Source organism: Pinus tabuliformis, chromosome 5_1 (genome assembly GCF_031772625.1).
Source record: "Pinus tabuliformis cultivar Carrire ecotype Pingquan chromosome 5_1, CPIR1, whole genome shotgun sequence".
Classification (NCBI taxonomy): Eukaryota; Viridiplantae; Streptophyta; class Pinopsida; order Pinales; family Pinaceae; genus Pinus; species Pinus tabuliformis.
The window spans coordinates 892,635,687-892,656,993 of NC_142305.1; the positions used below are offsets into that span (position 1 = coordinate 892,635,687).

General features: G+C 38.5%; 1 protein-coding gene across 3 annotated transcripts in view; it reads right to left on the reverse strand.

The window, feature by feature from the left end:
- Nucleotides 1-20,817, reverse strand: part of LOC149167674 (CRM-domain containing factor CFM2, chloroplastic-like) — a 163,694-nt gene extending 142,877 nt beyond the window's left edge. For 2 of the 3 annotated variants that reach the window (XM_089433082.1, XM_089433080.1), the window contains exon 1: nucleotides 19,952-20,816. In XM_089433082.1, coding sequence (XP_089289208.1) covers nucleotides 19,952-20,569 — 618 coding nt within the window. In that variant the 5' untranslated portion in view covers nucleotides 20,570-20,816. Of the gene's footprint in view, nucleotides 1-19,951 lie in introns of all 3 variants that reach the window. The other variant, XM_089433083.1, reaches the window with a different exon arrangement.
- Between the last annotated feature and the right edge of the window lie 490 nt (nucleotides 20,818-21,307).

The window sequence follows — 21,307 nt, forward strand, 5'->3', positions numbered from 1 at the left end:
ATGACAAAGGAGTTCAACAATCAACACCACCAACGCTTAGGTACATATAGGGCTTGGTGCTCTTGATTAAATAACAATCACAAACTGATGCAGGAGCATCTTGCTTCAGAAAATCATTGTATATTGGGTTGATTAGGGGGTGTGATGTTTTAATTTATTTGTATATTTTTTAATAAATTGAGTGGAAAATTTGTGTGAGAGGTTTTAATTGTAAATTTCTCAATTATGAGAGAATATGAGTGATGATAGACTTGTAAAGATCTCATAGAGATCTTAGGGATTAGGGGATCCTCCAATAGAGGATTAGTTGAGTAAATTGTGGAATTAGACGATTTTTAGGATTTAGTTGAGAAATCTATGGAGAAGATCATGGATCTAGAATGATCCATAATCTTCTAATTATTCCTATAAGCCTTAGATCAATAAAAGATGTAACGGGGTGTGTGAGTGAAGGAAGGGAGGAGAATAATTTCTAAGTAAATATTTTATTAATGAATTATTTTCAGAGTTTATGTGCAGATATATTGGTATTATCTTTTATTCTTTTTGTGTAACCTATGGCTAGATTTACAGGTCCAAGAATAGTGTGAAAAGTTGCAGCTTTGCTGCATCAAAGTGGTATCAGAGCCAGATAATAGCTTTTTTTTTAAAAGCGTGGAGAACAATTGGTAGTTTGGCAGAACCTTGGTGTGAAGGCGTAGTGCTTGGTGCGTTAGAGTCGTGGCTACTGCATGAATTATGCATCGAGAAGTTGTGTGAAGAAATAGAGCACAGTGTGAGGATTTTTTTTTTTTTTGAAGTGAGCGCCGAATTGGCATTGTTTGCAAAGAATGTACGCTGGTGGAAAGAAAGGGTATCGATGCTAAGTGTTGTTTGTGTTAAAATCGAAGTATTGAGCATATATGTTCGACGCTACATGGAAAATAATTTGTGCATGGGTGAACTGACGGATCTCTTGTATATAAACCACGAATCCAATGGTGTGCGCCTTTGAAGATCAAGAGGGTTCCTTAATATGGCCAATCCAATTATAGATTCTTGGGGGTTCTAGAGTATTTTCAATGCAGGCAGAGATCCTTCGTTGATATTGTTCCATCAATAAATCGGTTCAGCCCCATTGAAATCGATCGGAATTGGTTTTAATATTGGCAGGCACCGAGTAGAGCACTAACAAGGCCAAGAATGCCAATATGTTGTTGGTGCCTTAATTATCGAAGCTCCATTCAGCTCACGCTTGTTGTGACGATTGGGTAACCGAGAAACACTATCAGATAAGTCTGTACAAAAAAAGACCATTATCGTTGTTCATTTTGAGAGTCTCTTGCATTGTCTGTATGGAGAATGGCTCGGGGAAACCAGAAGGAATGCGTTTATAAAAAAAAAACCCTGCTAATTTTCCATATTTTCAAACTAGGATTTTAATGGTGTGCCCATTACTATGAATGTGTTAAGATTTGCGATCAATATATCTTGTTTGCTTAGTGTATTTTTCGTCGAATTCAAATGGAAGGATTTTGAGTGGTGGAGCTCATCACTTCAGATGAGAGGTAGAGCTCATTCTGCCTTGTAAGAATCGTTGATTGGTTTTGCAGAGAAGTGCAGAAAGTAAGGATCAGATTTTAAAATTAGAGGCGCAGTGGAAGCGTGGATAAAATCATGGAGGATCATAGAAAAGGTTCTAAAGGTAAGATGAGTAATGAGGAGCGTGAGCATGAGGTTGCAGTGATAAAAGTACAGTTGGATGTACTAACGAAATGGCTACAAGAGAGAATGAATGAAGACCAAAGATATGGATGGAGAATAAGAAAATACATCAAATGGAACCTATTGCAAAAGAGATGGAATGCCAAGCTGATAAACGAGTTCAGAGAACTTGAACAAAGACATATTGCTTTGTTGGAGAAAGAGAGACTCAAAGGAATTGAGTCACAACAAAGAGGATTTGTTGAAACCTAGAAAGTCCATTGTGAAGGATTGGTGCTTGAAGCATCAAATGTGACCGAAAAGTCTTGTATTGTTCAAACTGATAACTTGTTTATGTATGCAGGCATGGTATCAAATGAGGAGTTTGTTGCTAAACCAAACTCAGATCAAAGGATCAATGAATGGGAAAAAGAATTGCAGTTGCTGGAGGAATGGTTGAAAGCACCAGCAGGGAAGAAAAATCTTGATGAAGGCTGCAAAGAATCTGCAACAGAGGAAGAGAAGGAAGAAGTTCTTCGTGAGCCTGAAGTAAATGTTTATTCTTCATTCCATGAAATTGAGTTTTCAGATAAGGAAGCAAAAGTAAAAATTGATTACATATTTGAACCGGAACAGGGAAGAATCTTTGGAGAAGATGCTGGAAGAGATTTGATGCCTGAAACATCAAATGAGGCGAGAAATCTTTATATTTTAAATTTTGATAATTTGTATAAAGATTTTGTTACAGGTGCAGAAAACCCGTCTACTGCTGATGTGAAGACAGAGGAAAGAAAGATGACAACAGAACATCATGAAGGAAAAATACTGAAGGATCAGCAGCAAAACAGAGTTTGGAATCCTAGAGGTAGCAAGTCATTGAGACTTGTAGCTATCACATTACTACAAGAAGTGACAGATCTCATAGATAGGAGTCTATGAAATTTTCTTTTCAACATCGGGAGTCTGATGCAGGAGCATCCTGCTTCAGAAAATCATTGTATATTGGGTTGATTAGGGGGTGTGATGTTTTAATTTATTTGTATATTTTTTAATAAATTGAGTGGAAAATTTGTGTGTGAGGTTTTAATTGTAAATATTCTCAATTATGAGAGAATATGAGTGATGATAGACTTGTAAAGATCTCATAGAGATCTTAGGGATTAGGGGATCCTAGAATAGAGGATTAGTTGAGTAAATTGTGGAGTTAGAGGATTTTTAGGATTTAGTTGAGAAATCTATGGAGAAGATCATGGATCTAGAATGATCCATAATCTTCTAATTATTCCTATAAGCCTGAGATCAATAAAAGATGTAGAGGGGTGTGTGAGTGAAGGAAGGGAGGAGAATAATTTCTATGTAAATATTTTATTAATGAATTATTTTCAGAGTTTATGTGCAGATGTTTTGGTATTATCTTTTATTCTTTTTGTGTAACCTATGGCTAGATTTACAGTTCCAAGAATAGTGTGAAAAGTTGTTGCATCACATACCCTCATACATGATATAATCTAATGAAATGCCACAATCCCATTGATCCTGAAATCTTGAAAATTGTTAAGTCTACTGAATTTTGAATGATATATGAAATTTTATTTTCTCCATATGAAGTCTGATGAGGTTGGAACCACTCTCAAAAATCCCGAGTCATTTCATGGTAATGCTAAAAATTTAGGTAAAAGGATGAAAATGAAAGATTCTATTTTCTCCTTTTACTTTGAGAATTTAACATTACCATTAGAGAGCATCTAGGAAGCACCTTGGGAGTGTCCGGGAAGCATGGTTCCTCACATAGCGGTTCGAAAATTCCATATAAAAAAAGCCCTGCAAAACCATGCGAGCGGTTTTCAGAACTGTGGTGGACCAAAATTCAGGGCTATGGAAAGTCCAAGAGCCACAAAAAAGGGTGAAACTACCCACAGATCCACCCGGGATGCGAATGCACCTCCTAAACCAGGGGGCAGTTCCTGCAACTATGCTCCAATGGTTGGAAATTGGTTCATCCTCATTAATCTCTCAACTAAGGGCATAATGTTGTTGGTACTAAGCTAAAAATCTGGAGATGTCTTTCTCCAACTTTTCCTGAATCTTTAGGGCCCTGTTGATAGCAATGGAGTCATATGTTAGTTCTTCTTCACTAATTCTAGGGACCTCCAATGGAGCCTGTTGTTGAGATTGGGTAGCATCGAGAGGTACTCTCACATGCCTTTAGTGCTAGGCTTGTGAGAGCCCCACAAAGTGATTGTGTGGCCTTTCCACCCAAAATTCGAGGTTTTGGACCCAAAGGAGTGGGCTTGGAACCCAAGAAAGAGAATTTAATATTCTAATTTAATGTAAAGGTTGAGTTGGAGGTTCCTTGAAGGACCTAAGGGGTTTACTATGTGACCTAAGGGCGAGTATAAATATAGTAGCCGATGGAGAGGCTAATGGACAAGAGAGTGAAGGACAATTTCTCTTGTATGTGTTGATGTTTTTGCACCATCTGGCAGACATTCTCTCATGGGGTCATGCTGATTTGACTAGGGGAGAATGACACATTCACCAATGGGGCCATGTTGATTTGGGTAGGGGTGAATGGGCCAAGGGCAGTCTTTCTCCCATGGGGCCATGCTGATTTGGCTAGGGGAGATTGGCCCACGATGCTCACATTGCTTGCTCCAGGATGGAGTGATCTATTTTTTATAGAGTGGGTTTGGTTTGCTTATCTAATGCGGTTTTTACCCATTAGTGGAATAAACAATTCTAGTCTAATGTTGAGTTGTGATGTAGGCTCCATCAGAAAAGGGTTTCTTGTAATGAGGTGCCCCTTGATGGGTCTCCACTCAACATTCGAGCTCTATATAAATAGACAAGCATGTGAGGAGACAAATTATTAACATAGCATGCTCATTGAATCTTTTCTAGTGGAGGAGAAATTTTCTACTAAGGAGAAATTTGTTGTTGGAAATCATCTTTATCTTTCCTTAATCATTCTCTCTCTTTTGGAAGTTGCACATGTGAGGAGGTTGATCAATTTGACTAGCCGAGTTGACTACAACTTAACTGAGTTTTGACCGGTTGCACGTGTGATCCATACAACCATTGTTTGAACAGATTTGAACGCACGTGTGAATTAACCACATGCAGAGTTGACCGTAGCCGCACGTGCAAGTTGACTGCAATCTATTGACCACATGGTTGAGTTGACTACAGGGACAAGTTTGACAGCAAAGATGGCTGCACGGACAAGTTTGACCGTAGAGTTGACTTTTGATTGGTTTGACCAACATTGACTAACAACAATTTGACTAGTATTTGACTTGTATTATTGGCATAGATTTCTAGACAAATTTCTAATTTGTAAACTTTGTTGAAAGACAATTTCTCCTCAAGAAAAGATTGTTGGGTTTTCTCCCAATGTTGGGTTTCCCAGGGTAAAATTTTGTGTCTATTATGCATGGTTGTCTTTCTATGATCTTTACTGTTTCTGCTACATTTACAGTTAAGATTTTCTATGTAATTATTTAACGATAATAGTGGCATAAAAAATATTGTTTGAAAATTCATTAGAAAGTAATTATTACGTAGAAAATTGTATTCTATTGCACTTGCCATAGAATTTCAACAGTATGGTGGAGCTAAAAGTGACCTAGCCGCGGACCTGAGGAAGAAGGACAGTCATAGGAGAAAAATACAGCTAAAAAAGGTCGAGTTTTTGTATTTTGATATGCCAAAGGAGGTTGTAGCCAAGCAAGAAGATAGGTCGAGTATTATGGCAAGAAAGAGGTTGTGTTAGGGCCTGGTTGGAGAGCTAAAAGAAGGGCACAGGCTAAAGGAGGGTTGCAAGGCCGCAATAGGCAAAGCTAGCCGTAGGGATAAAAGGGTTAGGTTGCAGTTGTTTCAAGGCCCAAGAAGATAAGTTGCAAGCCTGATAAGGCAAAGGGAGGCCTGGTTAGGCAGACCGAAGCCTATTGTGGAGGTTGCCACAGTCAAAAAAGTTGTTAGTGTGCTAAAGGACTGGCTGAAAGATACAACAAAGTGATATTAAGCTTCCAGGTAAGCAAATTAGTGTTTGAGTGAATTTAATGAGGGTTGGTTATGCCCTATTTGTTATAGTTGTGTGATTTGACAACTGTAGGTGTTGTATTTTGCGTAGAGAGGGATTAGAGGACAAAGCCTCAAGCCTAGGACTTTGGTCGAAGGATAGAATTTGTATTTGGCATTTGGACAAAGATATAAAGGGCCATTGTCCCTAGTACATAAGCCCTATGATTTTCTTGTTGAAAGACTAATACGAAACATGTTTGGACACATATAAATATGGTGTACTATCATTGATCTAATTGCTAGTGTATATCTCCATTGTGCAAAATTGTTTAAAGTTAGCCACTGCTAGTGTGTTTATGTTTCCTAGCTAAGGCATAGACCAAACCTAGTGTGCGTGGAAAATCTAGAATGGTATCAAAGCTACTTTGAAGAGTAGTTGGGTCAGAATTGTGCACAGGTGGCAACTCTAAGAGGGAGTTGAGTTGTCTTGTTGTTGAAGGAAGGACAACTAGTCAAAATGATTTATGGCTTGAGGTTTGAGGACTGGTTGGAAGGGATTTCCAACTACAGTTTGTGGAAGGAAAGGATCAAGATAATGTTGTTGGTGAATGGTCTATGGGATTATGCCAACACCCAGATCACAGCACCAACTGATGCAGCAGATTTGGCCATGTACACCTTAGTAGATGCAAAGGCCAAGTTGATCATTCTTGATGGAGTCAAGGATCACTTGATACCTCATCTCACCAGGACAAACACCGCATGACACACGTGGGAAGCTCTAAAAGTGTTGTTCCAAAACAAGAACAAAAACCGAAAGATGGTATTGAGGGAGAAGCTCAAGGACATCAAAATGGGAAGTTTAGAGAACATGACTTAGTATCTCACAAGGATTTCGCAAGTTCGTTATGAGCTTGCAGCTATAATGGACAATGTGGAAGAATCAGAATTGTTGAGGACTGCATAAAGGGCTTCTTTGAGCAGTGGAAGCCATTCATCAAAGAACGGTCTCACAAGAGAAACTTCCAGATTGGGACAACTTATGGGATGATTTCATCCATGAGGAACTCGGGACAAGGATCTTCAACAGAGGATTGATGCAAAGAATGTTGCCTTTGCTAGTAAGATGAATAAGGGCAAAAGAGAAGTTCATCATCAAGGAGGACTTAAGCAAAGTGAAATGTTGTGCATGTGAAGAGTATGGTCACTATGCGAGCAAGTGTTTGCATAAGAAGAAAGGACGAAAAGAGAAGAAACTTGAGATAGCGATGTTGCTCTAGCTACAGTGAACAAAGATGATTTTGCTAAAAGATTCAACGAGTTTTCTCTCATATCTCATTTCTCAAGGAGCACCATTCATGAGGGTGCTTAGTTCCTAGATAGCAGAGCCTCGAATCATATGACAAGAACTTGAGAAGTGTTTGAGAGCCTGACCTAGTGGGACTTTGAGCTACATGTGAAGATTGGTGATAAGAGTCAACATGCAATCAGAGGAACTAGGATTGTACCATTCTGGATGGAGTCAGGTGGATTGTTGCAAGTCCAGGATGTACTTTGTGTACCAGAGCTCAGATGCAATTTTCTTTCAGTCTTAGCAATTGAGGCGTAGTATTTTGATGTTATTTTTCAAAGTGGAAAAGTGATGCTCAAGCCAAATGGTTCTAACTCTAGCCCATGAGTGGTTCTTGGAGTCAGAGAGAACAACCTGAACAGGCTAAAGGGCAAGCCTATTGACCAAAGAAAGAAGAAAGTCACAAAGACCCAGAGGGAGTCAAGTTCTAGAGGGAGTTCACAGATTCAGAAGGAGAGTCAGCGACCCTAGAAGAGTGCATCAAAGGAGACTTCCACATCTGAGAAGGAGGATCCATGGAATGGCTTATTAGCCTATCTGGAAAAGAAGCAATAGGCTTCTAATAGCCGGGGCACTTCCAAGAAGGGTTTTGTTCTAGCAACAAGTTTTGCTTTTTTGATGGAAGGTGAAGCGTATGATGAATGTTGGAGAGTAGTCATGGCAAAGGATTGTGTTCCAGTGTGGGAAACAGAGAGACTTCCAAGGAATGGAAGTACCTCCCTCACTAAGAGGGAGTGTTGAGATTGCGTACTTTCACATGCCCTTGGTGCTCGGCTTGTGAGAGAGAGACACCCACAGTGACTGTGTGGGCTTTGCAACCAAAAGTCAAGGTTTTGGACCCAAAGGAGTGGGCTTGGAACCCAAGAAAGACAATTTAATATTCTAATTTAATGTAAAGGTTGAGTGGGAGGTTCCCTGAAGGACCTAGGGGACTTCCTAAGTGACTTAAGGGCAAGTATAAATATAATAGTCAATGGAGAGGCTAATGGACAAAAGAGTGAAGGACAATTTCTCTTATATGGTGGAGCTAAAAGGGACCTATCTGCGGACCTAAGAAAGAAGGAGAGTCGAAGGAGCAAAGGACAGTTAAAAGACTTTGATTTTTATGTGTTTTGGTATGCCAAAGGAGGTCAAAGCCAAGGAAGAAGACAAGCCAAGTACTATGGCAAGAAAGAGGTTATGTTAGGGCCTAGTTGGAGGGTCGCAAGCCGCAAGGCCATAGCAATCAAAGATAGTTAGTTGTAGGGATAAAAGGGTTAGGCCGCAGGGATAAAAGGGTTAAGCCGCAGTTGTTTCAAGGCCCAAGAAGACAGGTCGCATGCCTAATAGGGCAAAGGGAGGCCTGGTTAAGAAAACCAAAACCTATTTTGGAAGCTACCACAATAAAAAAAGCTACTAAGTGTGCAAAAGGACTAGTTTAAGGCTACAACAAAGTGATATCAGCCTACCAAGTAAGCAGATCAATGTTCGAGTAAATTTAATAAGGGTTGGTTATGCCCTAGTTGCTACAGTTGTGTGATTTGATAGTTGTAGATGTTGTATTTTGGGCAGAGAGGGCTTATAGGACAAAGCCTCAGCCCTAGGTTTTGGTCAAAGAATGGAATTTGTATTTGGCATTTAGATAGGGATATAAAGGGCCATTATCCCTGGTACAAGAGCCCTGTGATTTTCTTATTGAAGGACTGATAAGAAACAAGTTTGGGCACATATAAATATTGTGTACTATCATTGATCTAATTACTAGCATATATTTCCATTGTGCAAAATTGTTTAAAGTTAGCCACTGCTAGTGTGTTTATGTTTCCTAGCTAAGGCATAGACCAGACCTGGGGTGCGTGGAAAATCTAACACCTGTGGATATTCCTTGGGCCATTGCTCTAATTGGTTCATAGCATTTCATACTCCTTGTAGTTGATTTCCTCTTTCCTTAAACAATTCCTAAAGTAGCAACAGCTTTGTGGATATCTTCTAGAGTTGTTGGATACATGGGTAGACTTGTTTAACCGTGGTTTTGTAAGATTCATGCACTTCCAATGCAGAAGACCTGTAATCTTCCATGTTGGTGCCCTCCTATTTCAATTTTTTGTTGTCGGCCTTTAATAGCTTGACCCACTACTCCAACTATTATGCGGTCATTTTGATTTAGTTTTTCAAGGAGGTTTCACATTTCTCTCAATGGCTTGAGAGAATGTCATGCCTATTGATGCCATAGTAGGTGGATCTTTTCCGTGTCTAACACAACGGACCTTTCTGTGGTGACTAACACTGAAGGCAGATGGGGAGTTGACAAATTCTTCTACTTGTGCTCCATTACCCTGTTCAAGGTGTGATCATATCTGAATTTGTCCAAATTAACCACTTCCCTCTTCCTTCTTAGCATGATGCCCATCTTTGTAACCGGCAAGTGACCACTTGTCATGGTAGGAGCTATTAGTTAAACTAAGTCGATCCATGGAAGTTGTGCTTTGCTGGACATCCTAGGCCTTGAGAGCTTCTTCTTGTGTTTTGGCCTCAACTTCTTGCTGTTGTCTCTTATCTTCTTCTTCTTGCACTTTTCTCCTTTCTTCCTCTACTTTTCTCTTTCGTTTTCTCCCTCCACATTTCTTCCTTTTCCTTCTTCTTGAGCTCAAGCTCGTGGGTTATCCAGGCTACTTCTTACTCCTGTCTCAGCTTTTCTTCCTGTGCAGCTGTAGCTACTTCATGTTAATATTCTAGTGTTCTCGCAAGTTTTCATTGGAGAGTGTTTGGATCCCTCGTGGTAAAAAAAATTATATCGACGTTTCAGGCTAAGTATCACAGCCCATCATCAAGAGATCTACAGAAGAATCTTAATCTCAATCTTCATGTTAGGCAACTTGTTTCTTTGCCAGGGCTTCTCTTTCACCTTGGAGTTGGAGCTTCTCTTTTTTGCCTGAGATGAATTATAGTTTGTCCTAAAAATAACTTTTGAGAAGTCCAACGCATTTTTTTGTTTCTCTTCCTCATTCCATGTCTCTTACTGGTATTCTTTGATGACCTCCTCATATATAGCAAAATGTGGGAGGAGCACTTGGGACATTTGGATAAGATTTTGGGTATTATGGAGCAATCACTTGATGCCAAGGCATCAAAGTGTGAGTTCGGGATGACTGAGATCCTTTATTTGGGCCACCTGATCAATGCGCAAGGGGTATAGGTACATCAAGAGAACATACAAGCCACACTGGATTGGCCAACACCTAGGAACCATACCGAGTTGTGAGGATTCTTTGGGATTACAAGCAGCTCGTTAAGGGATTATCTCAGTTAGATGCATCATTGACATACTTGACGAAGAAAGGGGTATTTAGGTGGACAGAGGAGTCTAAGAGGGCATTTAACAAACTCAAAGAGGTGATGAGCTCATGCCCGATGTTGGCACTTCCTGACTTCAGCTAGGCCTTCGTAATGGAGTGTGATGTTTCGGATGAGGGGATAAGAGTTGTGTTGATGCGGATAAAACACCTAATAGCCTTCAAAATTCGGAAACTCCAGGATCCAGAGAAACTCTATTCCATCTACGACAACGAGATGCCCATCATTGTGCACGCTTTGACAAAGTTTAAACAATAGTTGATAGGGGGCAGGTTTTTGGTCAAAACAGATCACAACAGCTTATGACACTTCCTGGAGCAAAAGGACTTAAATGAAAGACAGCAGAAATGGGTAAGTAAGATTCGGGCCTATGATTTTGATATTGAGTACGTGAAGGGCAAGAAGAGCATTGTGGTTGATGCACTTTCGAGGAAACTGGTCACGTGTTCACTCATGGAGATCACAGTGTTGAGAAACCAAGATGATTATAGATAATCATGATTTCTCTTAACTTGATAATTACTTGTAAATGTTTGTTGGATTCTTATTAATATTATGTTCTCTTCATCAAGCAATTACCAAAACATAGAGATCACAAAGAGACAAAGAACACCAAAAATTAGGCTCCAAGCCAAGGCAAAACCCCACAAGGGGGAAAACCCAAAAACCCTATTATTATAGAATCAGATCAAAGCGAGATATCCAAGACCAAGACCAAGACCAAGACCAAGACCAAGGCCAAGACCAAAACCAAGACAAAGACCAAGACCAAGACTGCCACAAAGATCTCAAGTCAGCCCTCCTCCAAGTCACCTCCAACAAAGTCAACGTTGGTCAAATCTCTAAAATTTTTGGTCAAACCATAGAATTTTCAGACCAGCAATAGATGGTCGAATTTCGGCCCTGTAGCACCTCAGAAAAATCACAAAACCTTGGCACATGTGAGCAAAATTAGGGCAGAAAAGTTCGATCTTCTCTCTCCTTTGACTTTCATTGATTTTTCTTCTTCCTTTGGCACAAAAATTGATCTGTTGAGTGAGTGAGTGAATGAGGTTGAACTGCCTTGTATTTATAGTTGTCCAGGAGGTCAAATAGTTGCCTCTTTAGGCCAACTTGTCCACAGAGGGCCGACTTGTTCTTATGGATGACAATTTGACATTTTGACTCAAATAAAACAAACAAAAACTTACAAGAAGTCCAAATGGAACTTTGACGCAATTACATCTCTTTGACTCATACTAAATTCTCTTTTGACTCAATTGACCCTATAAGCATGAATAACATGCTTTGACTAGAAATAAAATAATAATAATGAATATAATAAGTACATCAATGATACATTTGTATTACATTATGAAGACCGACACTAGTTACATTTTCAACACTCCCTCTTAACTAGGGAGGTATTCATAATGACACAACAAGATACTCTCAAATTGAAATATTCTCATAAGAATGGTTCATATTGATAAGCATCATCATAACCAACATTGTCAAAAATAGCAAGGCCTTGACTAACAAGTTTTATCTCTCCACTAGATCAAAGCACAATGTTGGGAGGCATAAATTTGGACACCACCGCCTCTCTAGGCACATACCCCATCTGGATGTTCACTAGGTATGTCCTCACAAGACTATTCTTATCTTGGATACCCATCCTCAAAGAATATCGGTCCTCGGGACTATTCTTATCTTGGATACAAATCCTCAAAGAATATTGGTCCCAGATGCTTATCCAATCCACCATTCTCCTTACTGTTGGAAAATGTAACTAGATGCGGTCTTCATAATTATTGTTGTACTTATGTCATTGTATATTTTCATGTAAAAAGCAAAAGAAGAAAAAGAAATATTATTTTTCAAGCATGGGTTTCATGCTCAAGTCAAATTGTTATTTAGGTCAAGCATGTTCTTCATGCTTCTAGGGTTTATTGAGTCAAAAGATTTTTTGTCATAAGTCAAATTATTGTACTTGAGTCAAGTCCTAATTGGACATTTGAAAGAAAGTGAAAAAAGGATTTTATTTGAGTCAAAAATGTCAATTTTGTCCCCACAAGACCAAGTTGGCCCTACCTGGACAAGTTGGCCCTAGAAGGGACCCATTCGACCTCTTGGATGTGTACAAAATAGAGGACAGCTTGACCTCATTTGGAGACAATCAAGCAAGTTCGATTTTTATGCCAAGAAGAAAGAGAAAACCAGGGAAGTGGTCTAGAAGAAGAGTCGAAATCAAAAGAGAGAGAGAAAGGGTCAAAAGAGAGAGAAAATCTACCACGTGCAAAGTTTTATGCCCTAGTTTCTGTCACACATGTGAAATTATAGGAAGTTGCAGGGGCCGAAAATCTAAAGTTTGAGCAAATTTGGAAGGCTTTGACTATTGTTGACTTGAGTTGACTTTGTCTTGTTGGAAGAGCTTGAAAGGAGGGTTGACTTGGGTATTGTGGGAGGTCTTGGATTTTGGGTCTTGGATTTCTCACTTTGATCTGATTCTATAAAGAAGAGAAGATTTGACTGGGTTTTGCCTTGGCTTGCAGCCTACATCTTGTGTTCATTGTCTTTTCGTGATCTTTATGGTTTATGGTTTTGGTAATTGTTTTATGAAAAGAACATAAAAAAAAAACCAACATATCTTCACAAGCAATTATCAAGTAAAGAGAAATCACCCTAATTGTTGCCCTATTGATTTCTCAACACTTACCAGTGCCTTCACTAGGCTTACAGTTGTTAGTCCTGGCCATAGTGCATGACTAAGGAGAATACGGTGTCCACCCTAACTCCCTCTCAACCAGGGAGGAGATACCCACAAGCCCAAGCTTGTCTCTCAAATACTCAAGTTTCCTATTAGGAAGAGACTTTGTCAATATATTTGCTATTTGTTCGTCAGTGGAGATGTATTATAGCTTCACGACCCCATTCAACACCAAGCTTCGAATGTAGTGATACTTGATATTAATGTGCTTTGACCTTACATGGAAAACCGGGTCCTCTGTCAACCTTATGCAGCTTTGGTTGTCACAACAAATGATGGTTTCCAAAGGTTCTTCAATCAAATCTGCAAGCAACTTTTGTAGTCAAACTGCTTCTCGACCAACTTCACTGGTTGCTATATATTCAACTTCAGCGCTCAACGCAACTGAGTCTTGTTTTCTAGTCATCCAAGAAACCATAAAGGATCCCAAACAAAAACATCCATCTGTAGTACTTTTACCATCTGAATCACTACCTACCCAATTTGAATTTGTGTAGCCCAATAACTTCATCTTATTTATTGCAACATATTTCACACAATGATGTATAGTCCCACGAAGATATCTCAAAATGTGTTTCGCTGCTATCCAATGATCATGCCTTGACTCCATCTGAAATTGGCTAAGAGTGTTTACTGCAAAACATATATTTGGTCGGGTGTTCATAAGGTACATCAAAGAGCCAATCAACTATCGGTAAGATGTTGGATCAGCAAAACTTGAATCAGAATTCCTTAACTTCTTCAAATTTGTGATCATAGGAGTTGTCATAGGTTTACTATCCATCATACCAAATCTCTGCAAAATCTTAATCACATTTTCCTTGACCAAGATAAATCTTACCAGGTTTCTGCCACACTTTGAGTCCCAAGTAATAGTGCATTAGTCCAAGATCTTTCATATCAAATTCAACTGCTAGTTCCTTCTTGCATTCACAAATACGATGCTCCACACCTGTTATTAGTAAGTCATCCACATAAAGTAATATGATCACGGGTTCATTCTTTACCACCTTGATGTAGAGATTTGGATCTGCAGAACTTTTGATGAAACCAAGTCTTAGTAGATAAGCATCCATTCTGGCATACCATGCTCTAGGGGCTTGTTTCAAGCCATATAGAGCCTTATTTAACCTACAAACATGTGTTTCCTTGCCATGCACTTCGAATCCTTGGGGTTGCTCAATGTAGACTTCTTCATCAATTGTCCCATTCAGAAAGGTTGTCTTTACGTCCATTTGATGAATGTTCCAACCCATAGTAGTTGCAATAGAGATGAGGGATCTAATGGTTGTGTATCTAGCTGTTGGAGTAATCAATTCCTTCTTGTTGAGAAAATCCTCTTGCCACAAATCTAGCCTTATATTTGTCAATACTTTCCTCTGTTGCATGTTTGATTTTGTACACCCACTAGGAAGTCACAACTGATTTGTCTTTTGGTCTAGGAACAACTTCCCAAACATCATTCTTCATTATTGACTGATATATTTTTCCATACTTGATGTTCGGATACTTTTTCGTAAAAGGTAGGTTCTACTTCACTGAGTTTGGTCATGTATGCCACATAGCATGAATATCTCTTGGATTTCTTGCTTTCTCTGAATGTCCCTTTTGTTGTTGCATGTCCTTCAGCTTCTTGTAGAGTTGACCTTAACCAAGCTGGTCTTTTTCGAAAATCTGGAATGATGACTGATTATACTAGTTCACTTGGTCCTTCTGGTTCTTCATGATGATTAGATGTAGGTTCTGGAGGATTGTCTTTCCTTTGACATTCTTCATTGGGAAAGATAAGTTCTTCTTCATCGAAGTCAATGGGGATATCCTTGGACTTCTTGTATGCAATGCTCTCATCGAATGTAACATCTTTGCTTACTTCAATACGACATTCTTCCTTGATGTAGACTCTATATGCTTTGGATGAGGTGCTATATCCAACAAAGATACCTTTCATACCTGTCGGGTCCAACTTCTTCCTTTTGTCCTTGGGAATGTGAATGTAAACAGGATGTCCAAAAATTCTGTTGTGATCAACATTCAGCTTTTTTCCTGTAAATGCTTCTTCCGGGGTCATGTCATCAAGAATTCTATGAGGACTTCTATTTTGTATGTAGACTGTTGTTACAGAAGCTTCTCCCCATAAGAATTTGGGAAGGTCTTGGTCATGTAGCATGGCTCTTACACATTCTTCAATGGATCAGTTCTTCCTTTCAACCACACCATTTTGTTGAGGATTGTAGGGAACTATTAGCTCCCTCTTAATTCTTGCTTCTTTGCAAAAGGCCACAAGTTCTTTAGAAGTATATTCTCCACCATTATCTGATCTTAGGGTTTTGATCTTCTTTTCTGTCATATTTTCCACTTCTGCCTTGAACTCTTGGAACTTCTCGAATACTTCATCTTTAAACTTTAAGAGGTATATCCAAGTCTTTCTAGAATGATCATCAATAAATGTTACATAGTATTGATGACCACCAAGTGACTTCTCTAACATGGGTCCACAAACATCGGAGTGTATTAGGTCCAAGATTTCCTTGGATCTTGTGTCACTACTAGTGAATGGTTTCTTCACATTCTTACCAAGGGCACATCCCTTACAGACTCCTTCATGCTCTTCTTTTAATTGGGGTATACCAGTAACCATTTGATTCAATGATGGAAATATCTTGTAATGGAGATGACCATACCTTCTATGCCATAATTCACAAGGATTGATGTCTAAATGTACTAGAGCTTGAGGAGGAGGAATTAGAAGTCTATACAACCTCCCCTCACAAATCCCAATAGTCCTTGCATTTTCTATACTAAATCCCTTTGCCCAAACAATAACTTTGCCATCAACAAATGCTACCCTATCTCCTTTATCTTCTAAGCAAGAAATAGAAAGCAAATTCTTTTTCAAACCTGGAACATAGAGGATGTTGTTGAGATGAATGTTCCCACTGGATTCCAACTCTAAGGAGGTAGATCCAATCCCTTTGACCGAGTAGCTATTCTTGTCTCCAAGTTCAACTATGTGAGAAGAGTTTCCTTTTGATAGAGTGTTGAGTTGACCACGTTCCCTTGTCATATGCCTTGAAGCTCCACTGTCAATTACCCATGTATTATCATCTTCAAATGAACCTATAAGAGCGAAATAGAGACTTCCATCCTTGACTTCTTTAGATAGCTTGGAGATGAACTTGATGATGCATCCTTTAATGGATTCAAAGAGACTCCTAAGAGTCTTGAGACCTTCCTTCATGTATCTTGCCATTGGAGAGGGAGAGAGATGATAGTTGCTACAAGAATGTCTTCAAACAAGAGTGCCAACAAGATGTGATCTTTAAGCTTCCTTCCTTCACCTTAGCTTTGATACCATGTTGAGAAACCAAGATGCTTATAGATAATGATGATTTCTCTTAACTTGATAATTACTTGTGAATGTTTGTTGGCTTCTTATTAATATTATGTTCTCTTCATCAAGCAATTACCAAAACATAAAGATCACAAAGAGACAAAGAACACTAGAAATTAGGCTCCAAGCCAAGGCAAAACCCCACAAGGGGGAAAACCCAAAAATCCTCTTCTTATAGAATCAAATCAAAGTGAGATATCCAAGACCAAGACTGCCACAAAGATCCCAAGCCAGCCCTCCTCCAAGTCACCTCCAACAAAGTCAACATTGGTCAAATCTCTGAAATTTTCAATCAAACCATAGAATTTTCAGATCTGCAATAGATGGCCGAATTTTGGCCCTGTAGCACCTTAGAAAAATCACAGATGCTTTGCACATGTGAGGAAAATTAGGGCAGAAAAGTTTGATCTTCTCTCTCCTTTGACTTTCATTGATTTTTCTTCTTTCTTTGGCATAGAAATCGATGTGTTGAGTGAGTGAGTGAATGAGATCGAACTGCCTTGTATTTATAGTTGTCCAGGAGGTCGAATAGCTGCCTCTTTAGGCCGACTTGTCCAGGGAGGGTCGACTTGGTCTTGTGGATGACAATTTGACTTTTTGACTCAAATAAAATAATTTTTCTTTTTTCTTACAAGAAGTCCAAATGGGACTTTGACTCAAATACATTTCTTTGACTCATAATAAATTTTCTTTTGACTCAATTGACCCTATAAGCATGAAGAACATGCTTTGACTAGAAATAAAATAATAATAATGAATATAATAAGTACATCAATGATACATTTGTATTACATTATGAAGACCAACACTAGTTACATTTTCAACACAGAGGAGATTGGAAAGCCCACCTCTTGGTAGAATATTCCAAAAACAAGTTTGTTATTGAGTTAATGGATGGTCTCATCCAGGATGACAACTATAGAATAGTAGATGAGGTCATTTTTTATAAAGACCGGTTATATTTGATCCCTAAATCCATAGTCAAGGAGAAGATCTTGAAGGCCAGATCAGAGAAAGGTTTTCTTGGAAAAGCCTCAACAAAGTTACATGGGAGCGGGAGCGAAAACAGGGAGTGTGAGTGGGAGCAGGAGCGAGAGTGACATTTTCAGAAGCTCCTGGTTTTGGAGCAATTCCGGGAGTGTTTTTTATATAATATATATATTTTTTATATTTTTTATATTTTGATGTATATATGTCAACAAAAGCATGTAGCAGAATGATGAATTAGATATAAAAAACATAGATTGAAGCATATAACAACAATCATCTAGAAGTTATAATTTCCAACAACCACGCCCACAAGTTAGTAACATACAACATATTGAGTCTCATGATTCATCATTCTTAAAGTTTCAAGCTTTAAAAATTCAATATATAACATTTATCATCATTGATCACCAAAGTTGTACTTGTAAGCTAAGTGTAACCATTACAACAAATAATATCTAACATGAAATGATATGTTATAAAATGAAATGAAATGAAACAACTTTCCACTTTCACGAAGCATCATATTCATAATTCATTACTAATGAGTTATAATTGCCAACTTCAAACTTAAATTGTCATATATTGTTTACAAAAAATATCATAATAAATATGAAAGAGTCAATAGTTATAAAAACTACTAGAAACTAGAAAAGACAAGTAAATCTATTATCTATTGCTAATGCTTGGGCCTCTTGTCGCCACGAGAAATGTCTAATTTTTTAGTCTTGTTGGAAAATTAGGATCTTTGTCATTAATATCACCCTCTAAGCATTAATATCCAGAGGTATCTTTGTCATTACCTCTGGATCTGTATAGGGATCTTTGTCATTAATATCACCCTCTAAGCATTAACATAAGATAGAAAAAGCATAGCATGTCAAGTCAAGATTTTGTTTGAGTGATGCGTACATTTTTAGGAGGGTCATGATAGAGGAGTTCGACAACCAATGTCACTAACATCAAGGTACATAGAGGGATTGGTGCTCTTGATTAAATATGAGTTCCATACCCTAATACATGACAAAATCTAATGGAAACATTGTAATCCCCCCAATCCTAATTAACTGATAAGTCTGTTGGATTTTGAATGAAATCTAAAATTCTACTTTCTCCATATGAAATCCAATGAAGTCGGAATCACTCTCAAACATCCTAAGTCATTTCATGGTAATGTTAAAAATTTAAGTAAAAGGATGAAAATGAAGATTAAGGAGAATGTCACTTTTACTTTAAGAATTTAACATTATCATGAATTGCATATCAATACTAGGGCCATAGGCTTGATCATTAGGCTGCCCCACTCAAAACTTATTTGTTTCTTTCAAAAAAAATTGCATTTGGAATACTACTGCAAAAAAAAAAAAATTGCAAAAAAGACTAAACGCTCCCAAAAAACCAGGGAGCGTTTTTTTTTTGTCGGAAGCACACTCCCGACTAGCTCCCCAGTCGCTCTCCCCCGGAGCACGAATTGGGAGCGGGGGCGTGTGGGGGGGTGTGCTCCCCCAAAACCCTGAGCCTCAAGGATGATGTGTTGAAGCACGTGTGGGAGAGCATCTTGATGGACTTCATCACAGATCTACCCAAGGCAGAGGGCAAGGATTGCATCTACGTGATAGTTGACAGGTTGACCAAGTTCACACATTTCTTTGCAATTTCGGCAAATTATAAGGCAGCACAAGTGGCAGAATTGTTCTTCAAAAAGGTGTTTACACTCCATGGAAAATCGTATGCCCCTAGCAACAATTATTTGCTATTTGCAGTACAATTGGGGGCCCTAAGGGGTTTAATTTGGTTTTATGGCTCTAGCCTCTTAGACATTGGATTTCAACCCCAATTTTGAATAATTTATTGATACCAGATGGTTTTTGCCAGGCTAAGTTTGATGGAGACTGGTGGTTTCGGATTTGATGGGTAGAGCTGCCCTCTGGTTTTTCCCTTTAGAGACTGAAGTTCCCCTAGGGCCTAAATCCATCCCGACTTAGGGGCTGGCAATATTTTCTATTATGCTAATAATTCCGATCAATAAAAGCATTGTTTTGAAGGAATAAAAAAGCATAGCAGTTGCAATCCTAGAAAAAGGTGCCCTAATTCATAAGAAAATGAAGGGAATAAGCATCAGTTGGATACAATATCAACTAGGACTCAGATGGCACGATTACGGCTTTTGATGAGCATGGCATGAGAAACAAGCGAAACTAATATATATATATATATATATATATATATATATATCCTGAGCGGTGAAAAAGTGGAAATTTCAAGCGAACATAAACTGATGGAAATATATATATCCTGAACGGTGAAAAGTGGGAATTTCAAGCGAACATAAACTGATGGAAAAGCTTGAAGACCAAATTGTTTTGAGAAGCGTGGACTTTGTTTTGGGTGAACCAATTATTTAGTGAAAGAAGAACTGAATGAGAAGACTAACCTCCAAGATATCATGGGTTCTCCTCATATTCCAGCGGCAAAAATCCTCGCACTTGATCTTAACGATCTCAGAATTCCTCCATCTCTCATGAATGCTATCAACAATACCATCAGTGATGCCAGCCTTTCCAATTTTGAGCTTCTTCTCAGTGCGAATTGCAAGGGTCCTCAGCCTCTTCAGTTCTTCAGGAGGAATCGTCATCTCTGCTAATGTGGGGAGCTTCGGAGTGTCTTTATCAATGATAGTAGAAGGAGGAGAACTTCCTTGGCCTGCTTCTGGAATTGGGTATTGAGGCTTGCTCCAATTCCCATCCAGTGTATGCCCTACTTTGTATTTGGCCAACTGCTTGGGATTGGGGAGAAATATTTCCCCTGCTGAGCCAGGACCCAATTCTGGCGGCTTGCTATCCACTTCATCTATGTAGCCAGCATTCATCAGCTTCTCACAAATTCTTTGAATTGCTGTCTTATCTGCCTGCTCACCAGCATTCCTTTTCTCATCAAAGTGGCATTTTAGTCTACAAGGAAAACCATGCTTGGACGATATTTGCGAGGCAGACCTGCGAATATGCGGTTGGAATTGGAATTGGAACAGAGGGCTGGCAATTACAAGCTCCATTGCACTTATAATTATAATCCCCCGCAATGCATATGCATACACTGATCTCTTTGTTCTTTGTGCTATGAGAGTGAGCTTACTGCTTTCTGGTTTTGATAACAAATATTCTCATACTCCGCAGCGCTCATTGTCAGATTGGATACTTTTTCTGTGTGCGAGAGAGAAAAATCAGCTAAGCGAAATTGTAGTAATGGAGAAAATGGTTCTGAAGCAGTGCAAATTCATCGAGCCCCGCTGCTCCGAAGGATAAGAAGGCAATAAATGAAGAGAGTGAACAAATTTTTATTATTACTTTATTTTGTTGTGTAGCATAGTTTTTCGCTCGAGGTCATAAATCATAGTGGGGTGATTATTGAAGATAAATTTATGTGTAACATGGCCATAAATCATAATTTGGTGATTATTTAATATAAATTTATGTGTAAGATTGTTTTTGATGATGTAAATATTCTTAATATTTTATAAATGTATGTAGTTTATTTTAGGAGATTTAAATTTTTTTAAGTTAAAATTAATTTTAAAATATAAAAGGTTATTATTAAGTGAAATTTTATTGGTGTGATAGGATTTGTATAATATATGTTTGTATAGTGGTAAGGTTTAAAAAAAATTATAATGTGAAAGAGATAAAAACAAATTTAACCATGTTAATGGTTGGTGTGGTTGGGTGTAATCTGTAGGTAATTTTGATGACTTAGATGCTTAATTTGGATGGCTTAGATACCCCTAGGTCTTAAT